This window comes from Triplophysa dalaica, chromosome 6 (genome assembly GCF_015846415.1).
Source record: "Triplophysa dalaica isolate WHDGS20190420 chromosome 6, ASM1584641v1, whole genome shotgun sequence".
Lineage (NCBI taxonomy): Eukaryota > Metazoa > Chordata > Actinopteri > Cypriniformes > Nemacheilidae > Triplophysa > Triplophysa dalaica.
In genome coordinates, this window is record NC_079547.1 from 20,050,182 (window position 1) to 20,069,289 (window position 19,108).

At 37.5% G+C, this 19,108-nt stretch overlaps 1 protein-coding gene across 2 annotated transcripts; it reads left to right on the plus strand.

Annotated features, from left to right (window-relative positions):
- The first annotated feature begins 2,995 nt into the window (after positions 1-2,995).
- On the plus strand, positions 2,996-18,159 carry mst1ra (macrophage stimulating 1 receptor a). 2 transcript variants are annotated; one of them, XM_056751560.1, is made up of 23 exons: positions 2,996-3,206; positions 3,333-3,360; positions 3,804-3,876; positions 4,042-5,305; positions 8,392-8,565; positions 9,104-9,229; positions 9,452-9,622; positions 10,389-10,549; positions 11,500-11,635; positions 11,771-11,907; positions 12,081-12,251; positions 12,553-12,646; positions 12,738-12,947; positions 13,852-13,998; positions 14,074-14,227; positions 14,333-14,422; positions 14,497-14,694; positions 14,806-14,886; positions 15,942-16,123; positions 16,443-16,552; positions 16,652-16,817; positions 16,982-17,118; positions 17,513-18,159. In XM_056751560.1, the coding sequence occupies exons 4-23, from the start codon at positions 4,115-4,117 to the stop codon at positions 17,703-17,705; spliced, it is 4,029 nt and encodes a 1,342-aa protein (XP_056607538.1). In that variant the 5' UTR covers positions 2,996-3,206; positions 3,333-3,360; positions 3,804-3,876; positions 4,042-4,114; the 3' UTR covers positions 17,706-18,159. The 2 variants fall into 2 exon arrangements, with proteins under 2 accessions (XP_056607538.1, XP_056607539.1); XM_056751561.1 differs by having other exon boundaries at positions 3,333-3,349.
- Positions 18,160-19,108: the final 949 nt, after the last annotated feature.

The following is a 19,108-nucleotide window of genomic DNA, read 5'->3' on the forward strand; positions in this document are numbered from 1 at the left end:
GGACATATTTTACAGTGAAAGATCACGGAGGCCTTCGTTTTGTAACCATTTACATTTTTTGGTTTAAAATATCATCCGTTTTCAGCTGTATCTGCTGTCATTATCCTTCCTCTACTTGTCTTCTGCCATGTTCTTTCATTAGGATGTTCTGCCAAGAACATTGGACAAGCCAAGTGCAAAGAGTCATGGGGTGGAGGAAGAGAGAGAGAAAAAGTGAGTGAGACGGAAAGAGACAGAAAATGTGCATACATGGGCTGCGAAAATAAATTGTTGCAAGCAAGAATGTTTTCAAAGGTTGTTTAATAAATGCAATCACATATCTTAAAGGGGACCATTTGCCAAAGTGCTCCACAAATAAAATAAAATAGCAATTTGTTTGCCTTCCTTTTGTGCATTCCTCTTTTACTTTATTTCTTTTTTTACTTTTATTTCTTAATTGAATTATAAGAAGAGCATAAGTGTTATAAAGTATTGCTACAGTCATTAAGAATTGTGTCCAAGTCTCACACCAATTCTCATTTTCTTCAGAAATGTAATAGAAAAGATAGTTATCTTCATTTTTCTTTAATTGGAACCTAACTAGCTACTGCTTTGGCAATGATATTAAGTGCTAAAACCATGAGAGAGATAGAGCAAAAGAGACGAGGACATTGTGAATAGGCCCATGCATGTCTTTTCTGTGGTTGTTCAAATCACAGTTATGCAAGCCAGAAGGTCAACGTCAAACCTATCCAACTCACCAGAGGGAGCACAGCCAAACAAATAACTGGCTCAAAGTGAGCTAGCCAAACGGAATAGACCACCATGTTTCATTGAACTCATGCAGATTTAATTAGTGGATTAGTTAATTAAAAACCACCTGTTGTATTGACATGTGAGATTGAAGGAGCATTAAGTGCACAATGGATCTTACATCCTTATATCGCAAAACAAATGTGTCACCTTTAATGAGAACATTTGGATGTAAAATCCCTCAAAACTAACAGACACTGACTGAAAGCAACAAAAGTCTAATTCAATTTTTTGCCTTTTTTTGGATAGACTTATATCACCCCTTTTCTCAAAAGCTGGAGTTGTACCTTTGGACACAAAGAGACGGACAGCAGGAGAATAGCATTCACTCCAATGTGAATAGGTATGACGTATATTCCTGACCAGTAAGGTTTACCGGACCTCAGTTCAACAGCAACTCTATTATAACGTTCTGGCAAACAGACACAAACCAAAGAGGTCTAAACAGACCACAAACAGAGTCTAAACAGACAAAAGGAAGTCAGGATGACCTTTGTCATGTTGGCTGTCCAAGACGGCCAGTTTAAAAACAAGCTGTTTTTAAAAGCTGTGACCACAGGCAAACTGTTCGATCGTTTTTCCAATATGAAAATAAAGTGATATTCTATGTGAACACTTCATACTGTATACGGTACTTATTGGTTGGTGTAAAGGCAACATTTTATATGCTCACTTTTGCTTTTTTTAGTGTATGGTATATGGATACATTTAAATTTAAGCCAATTTTAAGTAGCCCATTCTTTTCCTTCTAGTTTCAGCACTGGGAAATCTACATAATACATTATAATGATAAAACAAATTACAACAATACTTCTGTTAAAAAGAATATCAGTATCAACCATGTTCATTTAAATACAAGCCAGCAACAAATGACTAAAAAGTAAATAAAAAACAAAAGCGTTCCAATAATTGACCGACACAAGAGCATTCTTAATTTATAAAACCTTGCTTAAATTTTGAGGTTGTGGTGCCACCATGTGGACAATACACTCCTTTAAAATGTATCCAAATACTTTAGGCAAATTATTTAGCTATGAATGACAGTTAAATAAACTGAGGATCAAGACAGTGTTGGGTAAATTACTCAAAAAAAAGTAATTAATTACTAGTTACTCATTACATATTCAATAGTGTAATTAGATTACTGTCCAAATTACTCTGTCAAGAAAGTATTTAGTTACTCATTACCAGTGTTGGGTAAGTTACTCTGAAAAAGTAATTAATTACTAGTTACTCATTACATATTCAATAGTGTAATTAGATTACTGTCCAAATTACTCTGTCCAAAAAGTATTTAGTTACTCATTACTAATTACTTTCTATATCCTACATCGATCTTGATTAGTTAAGTGATTCAAGGATAGACATGAAACGGCTTATTTAATTCATTTTAAATAAATAATATTATTCACTGACCAAAGTATTACAAATGTGTGCACTGATTTTAAAGTAAGACTTTGAATTTTGATGTCAATTACACTATTGCACACGCATATATTTCGCAAAGTATTTAGTTTAATTACATCAAAAGTAAAGTAACTATATTTAAATTACAGAAAACATATGAGTAATCCCTTTCTTTACTTTTTCAAGGGAAAAGTAATTGAATTACAGTAACTAATTACTTAGTAACTAGTTACACCCAACACTGGATCAAGACCATTTTAATCGCTTCTTAATAGATTCCAGATCAAAACTATTGTATTGTAGGCTATTGCATTGCACTATAGCTTTCCTAGCTGCTGAATTGCTTGTACAATTGACAGTTTTTCAATAGTGTAGCACTTTTTAAACATTTTAAAGTGTGTAAAAATAAAGTGTGTTTTCTATCATGTAAAAATAAGCATGAAAAATTAAATCACTAAGAATGATTCATTACAATCCTTCTTAGTGTAATTCACTCAGCAAGTACATAAAAACATGACACAGTCTAAATTCACTGAAAGCAAATCAATCATTTGCTTCCCTCTCCTCTTACCCCAAAGATCTGTGAAATATAGTTTTTTTATAACATTAAAGTTTTATTATTTCTTGCCAGTGTGAATTAAATGCATGATTAAACTGAAGCTTTTTTTCTCGTCTTAGGACAACCTGGGAAGTAAATTCCCTGCATTCCATCAATGAAAAGCTTTTCGAGAAGGATGTCTGTAAAAGCCACAGGGAAAAAGCCGTGAATTCAGAGGATGAAAGGCACACGCGCTTTATGTTTGTAGCCTAAATGCTGTTAAAACAAACAGAAGGGCGAATTATTGTAAATCCCTTGAGGGATACTCGGGTCGGGACGGGATTGTGCAACATTACTTCCTCATGAGGTGTATAGGCGTGTACCGTGAACGCTGGATTGCCCTACTCACAGTCTCCTGCAAATACAAGTCGAAACTGTCCAGAAACCAGTCAATAGGCTTCTTCAGTCTGTGAGTTTGCGTTTTTCATTTACAATTTTGTTATTTTATGTCTACTGTAGAGTTTTTTGTGGAAGTTGACATGTGAGTGTAATCTCATGTATTTGACTGCACTCACGTTACTCTTTCACTTCACAGGACTTCTGAGAAGTCAGGTGAGCCTCAGGTACATTTTTCATACCAGACAAATATATATGAACTTTGATTATGTTTATGTGTAGGCTTTCTGTTACAAGCTAACGACATAGGTCACATCTCAGTTCAATATAGGGTCATTCATATTTGCGTGAAGCAGCGCAAGCACGCGTTAAAATTGTTGCAAACGTAAAGTTGGTTTTCAATTGGCGTTCGTTTGGTTACAGGAACTTTACGCTTTTGTATAAGGTTAAAGAAGATACTTACTTCTTTGTGTGTAAGAAGTACACTTCTTTGGGTGTTTTTGCCAAATAACAACGGATTTTTTACTTTCTTTTATTTTTTTGTAAGCATCAAGGTTGTATGTTTCGCCAAAATAGTCAGTACAGTTCCTAATCATTGACACATTAGAATTTATGTGCCTTCTCATTTTATTTTGTAATGATTTCTTTTTTGTTTCTTTTTTTTCTGCAGCAAGAAGACTTTGAATTGCTTTCTTAAGTTTCATTGAAAACTTAATTTACAACTTTTACGAGACACAAAAGTGGTGAGTCCATTTCACTTTGCCACACATTTTAAATTAATGCTAATACATGGCTACAATACATGGCTACTTACTGTAAATGGCAGCGATTGTTCGTACATAATTCTGTCAACATTTTCACAAGGTACATGTTAACATCTCCATCTGTATTTGTTTCGCTCCATTCAGAGGTCTTGGTTTTCTCAACATGTTTTGAGGAGCGGTAACTAACCCTTCCCTCAGGCCACACAGGACCGTGGAGATGTTCATCAGCCCCGGCACCTTGTTAAAATGTGTCTGGTTCCAGATACATCTGACATGTGCCCTAAAAACATGCCCTCCAATCTTACAAACCTCTTTGAACTTTTCTGAAACCTACCCAGTTTCCTTTTTCCAAACTTCAAACGCCATACAGAACATAGTAGTTCACGAGAATTTCAATGAGGTTTACGTGGCATCACGAAACGTAATTGAAGCTTTGGACGGTCAGCTCACCAAACAATGGGAATTGAGAACTGGGCCATTTGGCAGTCCAGATTGTCAGACCTGTCATTGTGACATCGGGAATGAGCCAGGTACATCACTGGACACGGATAATCAGGTTCTTGTTTTAGAGCCTGTGGAACATTTGGAGTACTTGTACGTATGTGGGAGCACTCAGTATGGAGTCTGTACCCTAATTGAACTTGAAAAAGGCGGACGACTTAATGACCCTACATGTTTGTTCAATAAAAATTCCAACTCGCCCTCTGATTGTCCCGACTGTGTCGCTAGCCCTCTGGGTACAAAAGTCAGCGTGGTAACAGTCGGGCATTCATCATACTTTTTCACAGCAGCTACCATCAATACCACCATAGCTGGATCTTATCACAAGCGATCCCTTTCCATTCGCCGCTTGCTGGCTACAGATGACGGATTTGACAGTCAAGTGAAGGGTTTGACTGTTCTTCGTCAATTCCAGGACACATTCACCATCGATTACATCTATACCTTCTCCACATCAGAATATGTGTATTTTGTATCTTTACAGTGGGAGAGCCCACTGAAACCATACGGCAGGTTGCAGACCTATCTTGGGCGCCTGCCGATCAAGGAAACCGAGCCATGGATGTATCGGGAGATAGTTCTGGAATGCCGCTTTAAGCCCAAAAGAAGGAAAAGGAGTAACGGGGATATAGTGTACAACGCAGTTCAAGCTGCCTACTTTGGTACATCTGGAAATGAGCTGGCCAAAGATTTGGGAGTGAAGATGGGAAGCACGTTTCTGTATGGAGTGTTCGCCATAACTGATAATGAGGGAAAACCAACCAGACGGTCGGCCTTGTGTGTGTTTCCAATAGATGACGTGAACATTAAGATTGAAGAGGGGGTCAACGCCTGCTGTTCCCATTGGTCAGAGCGTCTTTCACGTGGACTGAGACATTTTCAGCCCTTTGAAATGTGTCCTCATGAGGTGAGTTTGTATTCATCCCTAAAGCTTTGATGCATCACTAAAATTATTTCTTAACTTTGGTGTTTCTTAGTAAAGCTTAAGAGGCCTCCAAGGACCTCCCTTTTAAGGGCTCCTGTACAAATGTTATACTCTTAAGTTTCCTAAGACTAAAACCGCACGGGGCAGTCGTGGCCTAATGGTTAGAGGGTTGGACTCGTGACGAGAAGGTTGCCGGTTCGATCCTCAGGTCAGGCGGGTAACGATTGAGGTGTCCTTGAGCAAGGCACCTAACCCCTACTTGCTCCCCGGGCGCTGCAGCGATAGCTGCTCTGGGTGTATGTGTGTTCACCACTTGCTGTGCGTGTGTTCACTACTCTCTGGATGGGTTAAAAGCAGAGGTATATCTCGGATATGGGTCACCATAACTGACAAATTAGTCACTTTCACTTCACTTTCACTTCAAGTATGGTCCGGCCATCTGCATCCATGCGCATGACGTTATTTTCGTCCTCAGGAAGTTCCGCGATTGTTCGTACACCCCATCCGTGTGCAGCCCATTTTTTGAGACCACGCGGACCTGACGCATACAACAGTGCATGCGCGAGAAAAGTGCTCTAGTCCACTAGGGGTCAATGCACGCACTTGAAAGTGTGCTGTGTCGAAGAAGCATGATACAAAACCTATACGCTGAAACCAAGAACAGTAAGCTAAGAAGCATATCGTTCTCTATGCAGTTTGCTTTTTGTTCGTGTTGTCTTGCTGTTTGCTCGGATTGTTAACAATGGCGAATGACTTGCTCAATCACAATTTTGCAGGGGGTCTGTGAATGACGCGACTAAGTGCTGCCCTCTGATGGTCTGGTAGAGCACACATACTCATTTGTATTGCGCATGTGTAGAACGCGGGCTTAAACCGCGATGAGTATGCTCAAGAAGCTGTGCAGACGCATTTGTACGCGAGACAGACTCGGAGGCGGAAAGTCAAGTATACCCGCGGCTTTATATGTCTGTTTGTGTGATTCAGCCAGTTTCTTAAAAAAATCTCTAAGTTATTTTCAAAACCTGTATGTGTTCATTTCTTCTGTAGAACACACAAGTTATTAAATATAACTTTTCTAAATTTTAATCTTTCCCCACACACCCAGAAGAAAGGTAAAAAAGCTGTCACTGGGGTGGTACCCTTTAAAAAGTACACTTTTGCACCTATAGAGTACATATTAATAACTCAAAGGTACATTTTGCTACCAAATGTATAAATCTTTACCTAAACGTTACATATTAGGAACTTTTCAAAGGGTACAGTCACATGAACAGCTTTTGTACAGTATCTTATTAAAAAGAGTATAATGGCTGGTTTTAATATTGCACAAGTTGTATATTAAAAGAAGAGAACCATAAAAGAATTACGATGGTGGAAACTGGAGCTAGGTCCAGGAAATGACTCATACAAATTTTGATATTTGTTTAACTTAAATATGGAGCTGCACTTGTTCTGGGAAAACTCCAAAGGAGCCGGGCCTTGTCATGTACTGTGATTGCAGATTTTGAAGTCCTTGTTGTGTTGTTGAATTCATGAACTCAGTTTCTGTTGTGCAGATACAAGCCACCGCATGTTCATACAGGAACTTTAATACGTCATTAAGTTAGACCCTTGTTTCCGTGAGTATAGAAGTATGTGCTAAGTTCAGCTTTATCGCTCAAGTTCTTAAACGGGCATCTAGCCAAACCAAAGATTAATCAAACGTGACGTCAACAGTTTGTTTTTTTTACCCTTAGAAACAGAAATAAAGAAAGAGAATGCCAGAATGTCTTCTCCGGGCCTTCTACAAGTTTTTTTATTCATGTTTTTATTAAATAACCTAATATTTCTGTATAATTTGCTCTGAAATGGAAAAGTTACTCAAAAGGGAAAATTGTCATCATTTATTTACTCTCATGACGACCAAAACCTGTGAAATGCAAAAGAAAATATTCTGATAAATGTTTCAAGGTTTTTGGCTATTCAACAAAGAGACCAATATTTTTGTAACATTCTTCAAAATGTTGAAGAATCATGTTTGAAATGGCATGAGGGCGAATAAATGCTGAGTGGTAAAAGAATAACAAAAAAAGCCTAATGCTATTTCATTTTAGTCTTTACATTTTTTCCTATGTTAAAAGGACTTTCCTAAATTGAGAATTATAATGGCCCTGTGCACCTTGGGAATCAAATACGATCAAATATTTAACTGATGTGACAGTTTAAAGTTTCACCTCCACCATTTCAGGATATCAAATAATAACGATAAGGATAAAGTACAATAAGAAATAAGGATGAAGACAGTACCGCACATCTGTTCTCAGTTCTTTAGTTCCTTCCATACTGTTGTCTCTGCTTTGCAATGTAAAGTGTCCAGATAGCTCTTCTACTGACAGAACGTGTCTGTCATCCTAATTTGGTCACACAGGGTCTGAGATTTAATAGCAGGAAGTAATTTATCATAGCCAGATGGTGTCTGCAGCCTTCATTTTACAAGCAGTTGCCTCCTTTTTTGTTTATCACCGTAACACAAACACAAATCTCCACAGGTTAAATATTTACATTAAATAACAATTTTGCACTTGGCAGACAATTTTATCCAAATTAGTAAATGACCTTTAACAACAACAACAAAAACAAACAAACCAAAAAATTATGTATAAAATGGAATAAAGATAATGTGAACTTGACTAAGTGTAAATTAATTGGTGTTATTTCTAAGATAGACTAAAAAGCCAAAACAATAATTGTACATCACGATTTTACTGGGTGTGATGTCATTATAATGTCCCCTAATAATCCTCACCCTGGGTCTCTCTCGCCTCACCACCTATAGCCTGTGTATGGTGAGTGTACTGGCGCCGTTGTACTGTGGATGTTGTCGCATCATCCAAGTGGATGCTGCCCACAGGTAGTGGCTGAGTAGAGAGCCCCCTCATATGATTGTAAAGCACTTTGGGTGCACAGCAATACACAATAAAGCGCTATATACATTTTTCAAAAATAAATAAATAATAATAGTAAAAATAAATGTAGGATTATTTGTGGGATATTATTTCTTTACAAACATTTTGTTCTGTTTTGTCTAGAATCCAGATAGTATGATATGCAGTGCTCTTCCCACCATGGTGTCAAAACCTTACAACCGAGTGGACTTCTTCAATGGGCAGCTGAAAGATGTGCTCCTCACTTCCATTCTGGTCACTACCATTGAGAATAAAACTGTGGCGCACATCGGCACAGCTCATGGGAGGCTCTTTCAGGTATAAAAAAATGTTTGCTCTGCTTATTGGATGATCACTGTAAATAGATTTTACCTTTAAAGGAAAAATGTTATTGTTGATTAAATATTTATGTCTTGGTCTGTTGGTAAATTTGTCATTTGGTCTTATTTAAAAGGATAGTTAACCCAAAAAAAATTTGCATCAACTATTTGCGCATAAAAGTGAATGGAATAAAAGCTGTACTGTTATAAAGCTGCATCTGAAGTTGTATGCGCATAAAGCACAGTATGCTCAAATTCTCAGTTTTCCAAAAAAAGCAGGCGAAAAATACCCGGATAGTTTACTGGTCTTCTGTGATTTCTCATTAAATGCACACTTATCTATCCCATAAGGCTAGCTGATGAGCCAGCACATGAAAAAAAATGAATGAATTAAAAATACAGACACTGTGTGGCAGGTGACAGTATTAGATACCAAGATATATATTTCTTCAAAGTTAAATTGTTCTTGTTCCATTGTTGAACTGTCCCTTTTAAAATTTTAATGGACGAAAATTTCTCTGTTTTTCTTTAATCAGATCATTCTGAGCAGGTCAAACTTTATAATGTTCGCCAACTACTCTCTTGTGGAAGATGAGCAGAGAGTGTCACCAATAGCTGCCGTTTTTTCTACCGAGCATCTGCTTTTTGTCGTTGGAAACAAAGTATGTACGCCTCCAGAATTTACATTTCACCAGTTTGTACACATTCATTTTATACGTTTAAAGGCGTATCTGACGTCAGTATAGTCTTTAAGGTTTAGTTTTTCCAAAACAGTTTTGTGATGTTCCATTAACTGTCTGAAAATGATTTATCTGCATTTTTCTGTTAACTTAAACAATGATCTATTATAAATTGGTTCATTTCTATTTGTTCTATGTGTACAGTTACTGAAAGTGTCCTCCAGAGGCCCCGGCTGTGCTCACTTTCTCAACTGTTCAGTGTGTTTAGAAGCACCCACGTTTATGGGATGTGGCTGGTGCGGTGGAGTCTGTTCTCAAGAGTCACAGTGTCAGAATAAGTGGAGTAACAACTCCTGCCCTCCTGTTATCACCCAGGTAAACACATAGCCAATGGACTATAATGCTAAACAGGCAATACATGTCACAATAAACTATCTACATGTCTCATCTCATCATTGTGATGACTATGAACTAGTAATATGATGCCTTCAGCGTAATATCAGGGCAGGGCAGTGCTGTGTTAACAAGCACCATACCTGTTGGACTTTTACCCTGTCATGCATAGATGGAATGCCATCTTATCATTCAGTTAGAAAAATACGGTTAAATGACAAAAGTTTGGACAAAGCTCATTATGCATTGTTTCTAAGTTCAGTACAGTAAAAACATAAAAGTTATTAAAAGATAAATATGGAGAACAAAGGGATTTATGCAGTGACCACAATTTTTTTATTTTTTTAATAATAAACATCTGAGATACTTTTACAGCATTATTTAAAATCCATGCATAGGCTCAGTTTACATTTGTCTTAGGGATGGTTCACCCAAAAATGAAAATTATTTGGATGTCATAAAAATTAATGAAAATTTTGTCATCATTTTAAATGACAAGAGGGTGAGTAAATGATGACAAAATTTTCATTAATTTTTATGACATCCAAATAATATAAAACTGGTGACACTCTACAATAAAGTTTTTTGTTAACATTAGTTAACCACATTTGTTAAAATCAATTAACAAACACAAGGCTTTCAGCATTTATTTAAACATTTACTAATGTTAAGGTCAGGGAAACAAATCGCAGTATCTCCTAACTATCACTAGTTACAACAAGTATTTTTGTGTGTTGTCGCTTGTCAGTTTTTTCCCAGCACAGTGCCCTCCGATGGTAAAAGTGAGCTCACTCTGTGTGGATGGGACTTCCAGTCGGCCTCCAGACCTGCTATCACTCAGACCTCACACCAGGTTAAAGTGGGAAACAGGATCTTAACTGTCATACCAGAGAAGAGCAGTAGCTCCCAGTAAGTAATATCATTTTTCTCCAATAGCTGAATATCTGAGAAGCTGAATAGCTACAATATCGAAGCATGAAGTTGGAGTGAAAGATATCAAAGGGCTTGTGCCTTTAATATTTAGTTAGTACACTTTAAAAAACATGAACACACTAACATAATATAAACATTTGAACATATAAACATTTAGTTGCAAGTTATCCAGAATGCAGCTGCACGTCATGTTTTCAATCAGCCATAAAAGAACCCATTTTACACCCCTCCTGATTTCGATTCACTGGCTGTCAGTTGCCGTCCGCATCAAGTTTAAATCGCTGACACTGGCCTTTAGAACAGGAACTGCCCCTTTACCTTAACTCGCTGCTCCAGGTCTACATCCCTCCTGTCATCTTCATCTGAAAATGAGCAACGCCTGGTTGTTCCATCACAGCGAGGCACCATATCGCTTGCAAAAACCTTTACCCATTCGGTCCCCCTGTGGTGGAATGAACTGCCAGCCTCCACCCGAACTGCAGCATCCTTTCAAAAAACGACTCAAAACACACCTGTTCCGCGTTTATTTGACTAACCAATAACTGTCTATGTGTCTATGTCCGCAAAAAAATGGCTTACTCCAGCTTTAATCCTCATAGTAGCATGGCCTTGTAAACTTACGGTACTGTTAGCATGTTGACAAAATGTTTTCCTACTTGAAAGTCGCTTTGGATAAAAGCGTCTCCCAAATGAATAACAAGGTATTGCTTACACCTCTGTGTACAAGATGAGTCATTTATATTTTGATCCATTTTTCTAAAAGAAAACTGTACATTTTCCTTCTACATATCTAAAATAATATCCCTTTTGATTTTTCTAATGCTTGCTTTTCATGCACCACAACAGTCAAACCCTGTAGAGAATTGTAAAACGTATACACATACTGAATGTAAACTAAAGATATTTCTTTTTAAATCATTTCTCAGGCTTGTATGTCGGATTGACAGTGATGGCTCTGAACTGGACCAGAGTTTAAATATAACAATAGAGGTGAATGAAAAGAGAGTGGAAACTGGATACTCCATCTCTGGAGATGCAAACACACACGGCTTTAGTTTTGTGGTAAGAACCAGTACATTCTCTGTCTCTCATTTTTTTTTAAAAACCTCAGCTACATGACTGTCTGATACACAGAATTTGCAGAAATATTGTCTTGCGAGATATTAAATATTTTTTATACCTCACATCTCCGATCAGACCCCAGAAATCACAGATATCATACCGGACTATGGACCCCAGATTGGGGGAACCTTGGTCACCCTGTCAGGAAAACATCTGGATGCTGGTGGGGACAGAATTGTCAGATTTGGGGACAGAATCTGCCCTGTTCAAAGGTTATTGTGCCAGGTTATTAATTTCAATGTTTAACAGTTATAAATCGCAGTCTGGAAATGAACTACATGGTTAAAAGTTTGTAAGCACCCCCTAAAGAAAAAAGGTCTGAATGCACAACATCTTTTCTGCACATTTTCATGCTTTCAGAATCTCTCCTTTAATGTCTCAACAGCGTCTCCAGCAGTGGCAAGTCTATAGTTTGCCTCTCTGAAGGTGTGGAGGAGATTATTAAAGTAGAAGTGAAGGTTGTTATTGATGAATCGACTATTTCAGCCCCCAAAATGTTCAACTACAGGGTAAATCCTGAGGTGATGGGGTTGAAACCCAGTTGTGGGTTTAGAAGGTAAGGTAAAATTTTGTGTTGATAGATTTACTGTTGTGTTTCATATGGAAGACAAGAAAAGAGAGATAACTATTTAAATGTAGGAATAAATAATAAGAACTCAAAAAAGTTTGTAAAATAGTATAATATTACGAAAAATATATAAATAATAATGCCAAGTAATTCTTTTTAGCAGCTGTGTTATGCATAATTTTTTTTTAGATTTTATTAAAATGATTATTTTTATTATTAAAAACACAGGTGATGCAAATGGTGATTAAGTTTTAATATTTTATCTTTTTTTACTCTTGCTGAAATGAAGAGGATCAAAAATTACTATCACGGGACAGAATTTGGACTCTGTATTCCAGCCCGTCATAAACTACAGAGGCAACAACACAAGACCTGTGCAAGCTGTAAGAATCTTACCTTTTTAACCTTTTAGTTTCTGTACAGCCATGCTTAATAACAGTGAATACGTCACATTTGACCTTTTTAACTCAACAGGTGTGTATTGGGAAAGGGAACCCAATACAGATTGAGTGCATGAGCCCTGCATGTGAGGAGTCGAGTGGAATCCTCACTGTGGATCTGGATGGAGCAAAGGAACTCATGCCTCAATCTTTCACCTGTCATCCGAATGCAGAGCCCATTCCTTTCGAAACAGAAGGACATGTGTTGGTGCTCAGCCCAGGGCAGGACGAAGTCTCATTGCACGTGTGTATATTTCAGTTGCGCAGTATTTGTTGTTGTTAATGGAAAGTTTCGCTACTGGATAAGATTAGATTTCTTTGTTGCAATTTAGGGCTGTCAAATGATTAATCGCAATCGAAATAAAAGTTTGTGTTTACATAATATACCATATGTCTGTGCACTGTGGATATTCATTTTGTATTAATAAACACATACATATTTAGCATGCATGTATATGTTTTTATAAATACAAAATGCACAGTAAACAGATGTAACAATTCACCAGAAGAATAATGATGCCACAAGTAAACTAGAATGTCAATGGTGATGATTAAATGATTCCAGGCAAACAAGGTAAACATCCAAGTTAACGTAAAATCCAAAACAATAATCCACATGGTTAAACGGGTACAACAGAATCTAACAGAAATACATCCAGAGAGAAAGTTAAAGTTCATGTTTACATAGCGAGTCCAAGGTATGGTATATGCTGAGCAGAATACATTAAGACAGGACAACTTACAAAACAAAAGGGGGAGTAGAGTCCATGGGATGAGGTTCTGGTGGAGTGAGATGAAAGTCAGGTGTGGGGCAATTAATGCAGGGGTGTGCAGTGAATGATGGGAAATGTAGTCCAGGAGTTAAAAGTCCGGTGATTGGGAGCGGATGAAGCGGGTAGATGACTCTGGTGCGGGGGCGTGGTCAACGAAGACGTTACAACAGACATATATTACGTAAACACAAACTTTTATTTGAAATTTATGAAATTTGTGTAGACATTTGCAATATAGCACCAACTTTAAGACTTCATATGAGTTATCATAGTCTTTAAATGATTCATCTTCCATATTATTAGATCTTCAAATGAATAGTTATCCCTACGTATCCCTATTATATTGTACTCTTATGATAAGACATTTTATTTCAGCAAAAAAAACTGGGACTGGTGTCTGGTTGCATGAACATCTTCATGACAATTAATGGGGTGGATTGCAAGACTACAATTTTGGACAATGAGATCACTTGCAGGATTCCCAGAAATATGACCATCCCCAGCCAGGGGGCGCCCGTCAAGGTCTGTAATCCATTTAATTCAGCTTCAATAAACTCATGTGGGCTCTTCCCGATCTCAATTAATTCTCTTTTTCAGGTGTTTGTTAATGGGGAGGTTTATGACATTGGCATAGTGGTATTTACCAAAAATAGTTACATTGTGGGTATTGTGCTGGGCATTATAGCTGCACTTGGCCTTGGGGCGGCTCTGGCTTATGTAGTGATGGCACAGAAGAATAAAAGGAAGAAAGGCAAGTCTATTCTGTCATTATTTTTTACATGTCATAACATCACAAGTGTGCCTGTGAGGCTATCGTTACATTATCCCTTATGTGTTGCCTTTTGTTGATTCACAGCTGACCTCGCTGAAGTTCGACTGTCCATGCATTCAACTCGCATGGCGGCGGAGAATTATGACAGATCACCCGATGGTGATTACAGAAGAGGTTGATGAAATCATCATTTTGGCTTTTTTTCTATTACAAAACCATGCAATGGGCATTAAACATGTGTCCTATAGGTATATCACCCTTCCGGGATTCACGAACGACCTTCTCTAGTTTGCCATATGCTGGGTCCATGGACTCTGCAGCAGCTCCTATGATGCCACAGGTGATCTCTATGTCCTCTCTCCGACCATGTCTGCTGGAGGAGGTGAAGGATGTTTTGATCCCACCAAATAAGCTTAAAATTCAGCATGACCAGATCATCGGCAAAGGTACATTGGCCAATCGTCCATTCATTACCATCATTATCTTCCTGTCTTTTAAGAACTGACACAGTCGTTGTCTATTCTTGTTTCACATCATCTCATCTCAATCTTTCTCAGGTCATTTTGGGACGGTGTATCACGGCTATCTTACTGATAACAATGACAAAGAGATTCACTGTGCTGTCAAGTCATTAAACAGTAAGTCCAAACTGTTTTAGAGTTGTATTATTTTGATAGTTTAGCAAATATATGTGTTATTTATTATCCTGCTCCAACAGACACAAACTCATTTTAAACTTGAGCTAGGGTCACACATCGGTGGGCAAACAGAAACTTTCAGTCCTGTGCAGAGGACTGTATATATAGTTTTTTACTATATAGACTATATCGTTTTTTTATACGTACTTTAGTTAGGAAAGAGTGACTAACAGAATTTTTTCAGACTTGAAGGGAAAGTTCACCCAAAAGTTTAAATTCTTAAACCATTTGTCACTTACACAAAATTAGATGTTATATGGAACGTTAGTAACCTTATTGTCAACATCATTGGACCCTTTTGACTTGCATTGTATTGACAAAATATTTTAAATGTCCAGTGTATGAAATTTAGCGGCATCTAGTGGTTGCAACCAATGGCTCACTTTAACCTTTCCCAGTTTGTCTGTTTTAGGCTACTGTAGAAACAACATCGTGAATTCCATTTAGGTTGACCCGCGGTGGATCTAGATAGAAATACCTCCTTATAAGATAATAAAAACATAATGCTTCATTATGTAAGGTCTTTATCCTCCAAAAAATGACACACTGGACCTTTACAATATATTCTTTTAGGTTCCAAAGAAGAAAGTCATTTAAAGGTTTTGTACAACATGAGGGTGAATGTTTATTTTTGGGTACACTATTTCTTTATTTTTAATGAGTTTGGATGATACTATGTGCTTCATGTCAATCCCATAGGCTGACAGTATTGTGAAGTTACTCATGCACAAGCATTTTGGTTAAGAGGACAACATGAAAGATGCATGTCTCAATAGCTTTGAACCGCTAGCCTGACAAGCGGGTCTGTGAACGGTGCTGTAATGGCACTGGAACGGATGGCTGCTTGCGGGAGCTGGATTATTTTACCCTGTTGCAAGTCTTGTCTATGGTGTATTATGTGTATCTGTTTTTCTCACCACTTTCCTCATGTTATGCTGTATTTTTCTTCTTAAATCCATTTCGTTGATTGAATCCAATCCAATATTTCTTATAAGGGATCACTGAGATGGAGGAGGTGGAGCAGTTTTTACGAGAAGGAATCTTCATGAAGGCCTTCCACCATCCCCATGTACTGTCTCTCCTGGGCATTCTGCTGCCCAGTGATGGACTTCCCGTAGTGGTTCTGCCGTACATGAAACACGGAGACCTCAGACATTTCATCCGCTCTGAGAAGAGAGTAAGCAAAATCTTTTAATGCCAGTTTATAAAACTACAAATTTACCTATTTGCAAAAAGTAGAACCTATGCTGAAAATATGATTGCTTGACAGAAAGGTTTTTTACGAACCAACATTGATGTTAACTTATGTTGCTTTACAGAACAAGCTTATTTTTTTACTTGTGAGATAATTACTGAAAACGAAATATTGTTTATCTTGCTTTTTCTGTTCCTTCCTATGAGAAGGTTCAAAAGCTCTTCCACAACACACCAGTACTTTGATAACTTGTACTGATTTATGTTCATATGTGACATTCTTTTTTATCCGTCATGTTCAGAATCCCACAGTGAAGGATCTGATTGGCTTTGGCCTTCAGGTTGCCAAAGGAATGGAGTATCTCGCAAACAAGAAGTTTGTTCACAGAGACCTTGCAGCACGCAACTGCATGTTAGTAGGCAAACAATCTGTTTATTCTTGTATATATATATTTAAAGTATGTAAACATATATGAAGTATAATAACATTCGTGACAAAACCTTCTTCTAGGCTGGATGAGTCATTCACAGTGAAGGTGGCTGACTTTGGCATGGCGCGTGACATTTATGATAAGGAATACTATAGCGTCCAAGATATTAAAAAAGCAAAGCTGCCGGTCAAATGGATGGCAATAGAAAGCCTGCAGACTCAGAAATTCACCACCAAATCAGATGTGGTAAGTCAACGTTTCTTTTTAACGTTTTTGAAATCCCACATGACCGGATAAAATTGCCAGGAGAGAAAAAATAAATGTCAGGTTGATACAGTACAATGCGTCTTTCTTTAAGTTACATTGAAATAATGCAGATTGTTATACGCTGTATACTTTTCTCCCTCTAGTGGTCTTTTGGAGTATTGATGTGGGAGCTGTTGACCAGAGGGGCCAGCCCGTATCCGGATGTGGACCCTTATGACATCACTGGCTATCTGATACAGGGCCGTCGACTGTATCAGCCACAATACTGCTTAGATTCCCTGTACGATTTTATATGTATTTCACATGTCTTTTTATTTAAGTAATAGCAAATGGATCATATTTTTGTTGATCTTTGAAGATAAAAGAGCTCATTTAACAAAGTTAAATTGTTACGTTTAACAACATACATATACACAAAAGCATTCTTCCTATTTCAAAGAGACTTACTAACATGACAAATGTAAATACGTGGAAACATCATTCTGCACCTTATTGCAAAAGCAATGATGTGATCCCTGTAAAAACATCATTATTTAGATATTGAATTTAATTATTTGTAGTTATCCCAGTAACAAATACCAAAACATTGTAGATTTCTAATCATCTACATACTTACAAGAAATTAACAACACAGTACTACAGAATATATGTTTTGATTTACTCTTTTATTATAGGTGGTCCATCCTGCTCCAGTCTTGGCATCCAGAGCCCGAGAGAAGACCGGACTTCTCCACACTTGTGAAAACCATTCACAACATCCACTCCAGTCTAGAGGGGGAGCACTACATCAACCTCCAGGTCACCTATGTCAATCTAGACCTACCGAGACCCTACCCCTGTCTCTCTCCACTATCAGAGCTGTCCTGACTCTAGATGTCTAGAATGAACTGTGTCTAATAGTTGCCTTCATCTGCTGGGTTCAGAAACGCATATGTTCCTATAATGTGTAAGTGACATAGGAAATACACAGAAAAAAAATCTTTGCTGATCTGAAATGGTCATGTTGTCATAACCTGCTTACTGTTGGTCACATGGACCACGTGGTGTCGTATTTTAAAGGATTTTAAACTATTGTTGGGCTTCTGCACAAACTAACGTAAGGCTTGAATCTAGTTTTATTTTATACTTGTTTTAAACCGTATGGAAATGCATTTCACACTGGATAACAACTGAACATCATCTGTTATAGCTCATATTTTGATATTGTTTAAGGATAGCAATGAGGAAAAAGACACTTGACATATGGTTTAATGTTTCATCATATTTTGTATTTTCTTTTGTATTATTTGTTCAAAGTAAATAAATAGGTTTAAATGACGGAGATGTTTTTGGCATGACGTTTTAAGAAGTGACAGGGACAGCGCTATACAGTCCAACTTCATATACTTCATCCAACTATTTTTAATAGATGTGCTTTGCCTTGGTTTTGAAAAATGTCTACAATCCATTATAATTTTTAACGGGAACCTTTTAAACTAAGTTAATCTATAATGGCACAAATTTTGTGTAAAGGGACAGTTCACCCAAAAAGGCCATTTCCTACCCTCATGCCATTTCAATCCTGTATCTTTCATTCGATTCAAATGTGTTCAAATACAGAGTCAGTTCTCTAATAATTTTCTTCTAGGATATCTCGCTCTCCGTAGTGTCCTGTTGATATATTTGAAAACATTTGAATCAAATAGAGCCTTCAATTAAAGAGATCCACTCTGAACTTTCCATTGTTATCCTGCCACCTGTCACAAGAGGTCAGTATACACCTGCTGTCGGTCATTCTGTACTATCTCTAGAAATAATAGCAGGTTTAATTCAGGTTCACCATGAAGTACTGCAGTGAGTCAGAGTAAACACATGGGAAGAAAAGCAACACTTTTAAATGTCAGTGTATTGAAGTGCTGAGTCACTTCTGTCGTCTGGGTTCGTACAACAGATTGTAAAGATCTAATACAAGTTTATAGGAGAATAAAGGGAATGTTCATGGTCTACTTGTTTAAGATCCACCAGTGCACGTTATAGACATTCAAAATGTAATAAAAAAGCTTATCTGTTTAGCCAATGTTCATATTGGTCAATGTCAACAGTCATGTATGCTTTTTTGAATCGATCCCGCGATACTTTGACGTCATCCGTAGATTGGTCTGCGCAGCGCTGCAGTGACGTCGAATTATTGTCAATTCTTCACATGCACCAGACATACAAAGAACCCGATAAAGATAAAGTGCACAGGCACAATAGAATGTTCAATTGTTCCAATTGCTTCTATTGTTTAC

Excerpts from the sequence above, each read along its gene's own strand:
- mst1ra (XM_056751560.1), top strand. The coding sequence starts at position 4,115 with ATGTTCATCAGCCCCGGCACCTTGTTAAAATGTGTCTGGTTCCAGATA. Across the intron at positions 14,695-14,805 it reads TGACCAGATCATCGGCAAAG|GTCATTTTGGGACGGTGTAT; the intron begins GTACATTGGCCA and ends AATCTTTCTCAG. Across the intron at positions 16,553-16,651 it reads CTTGCAGCACGCAACTGCAT|GCTGGATGAGTCATTCACAG; the intron begins GTTAGTAGGCAA and ends ACCTTCTTCTAG.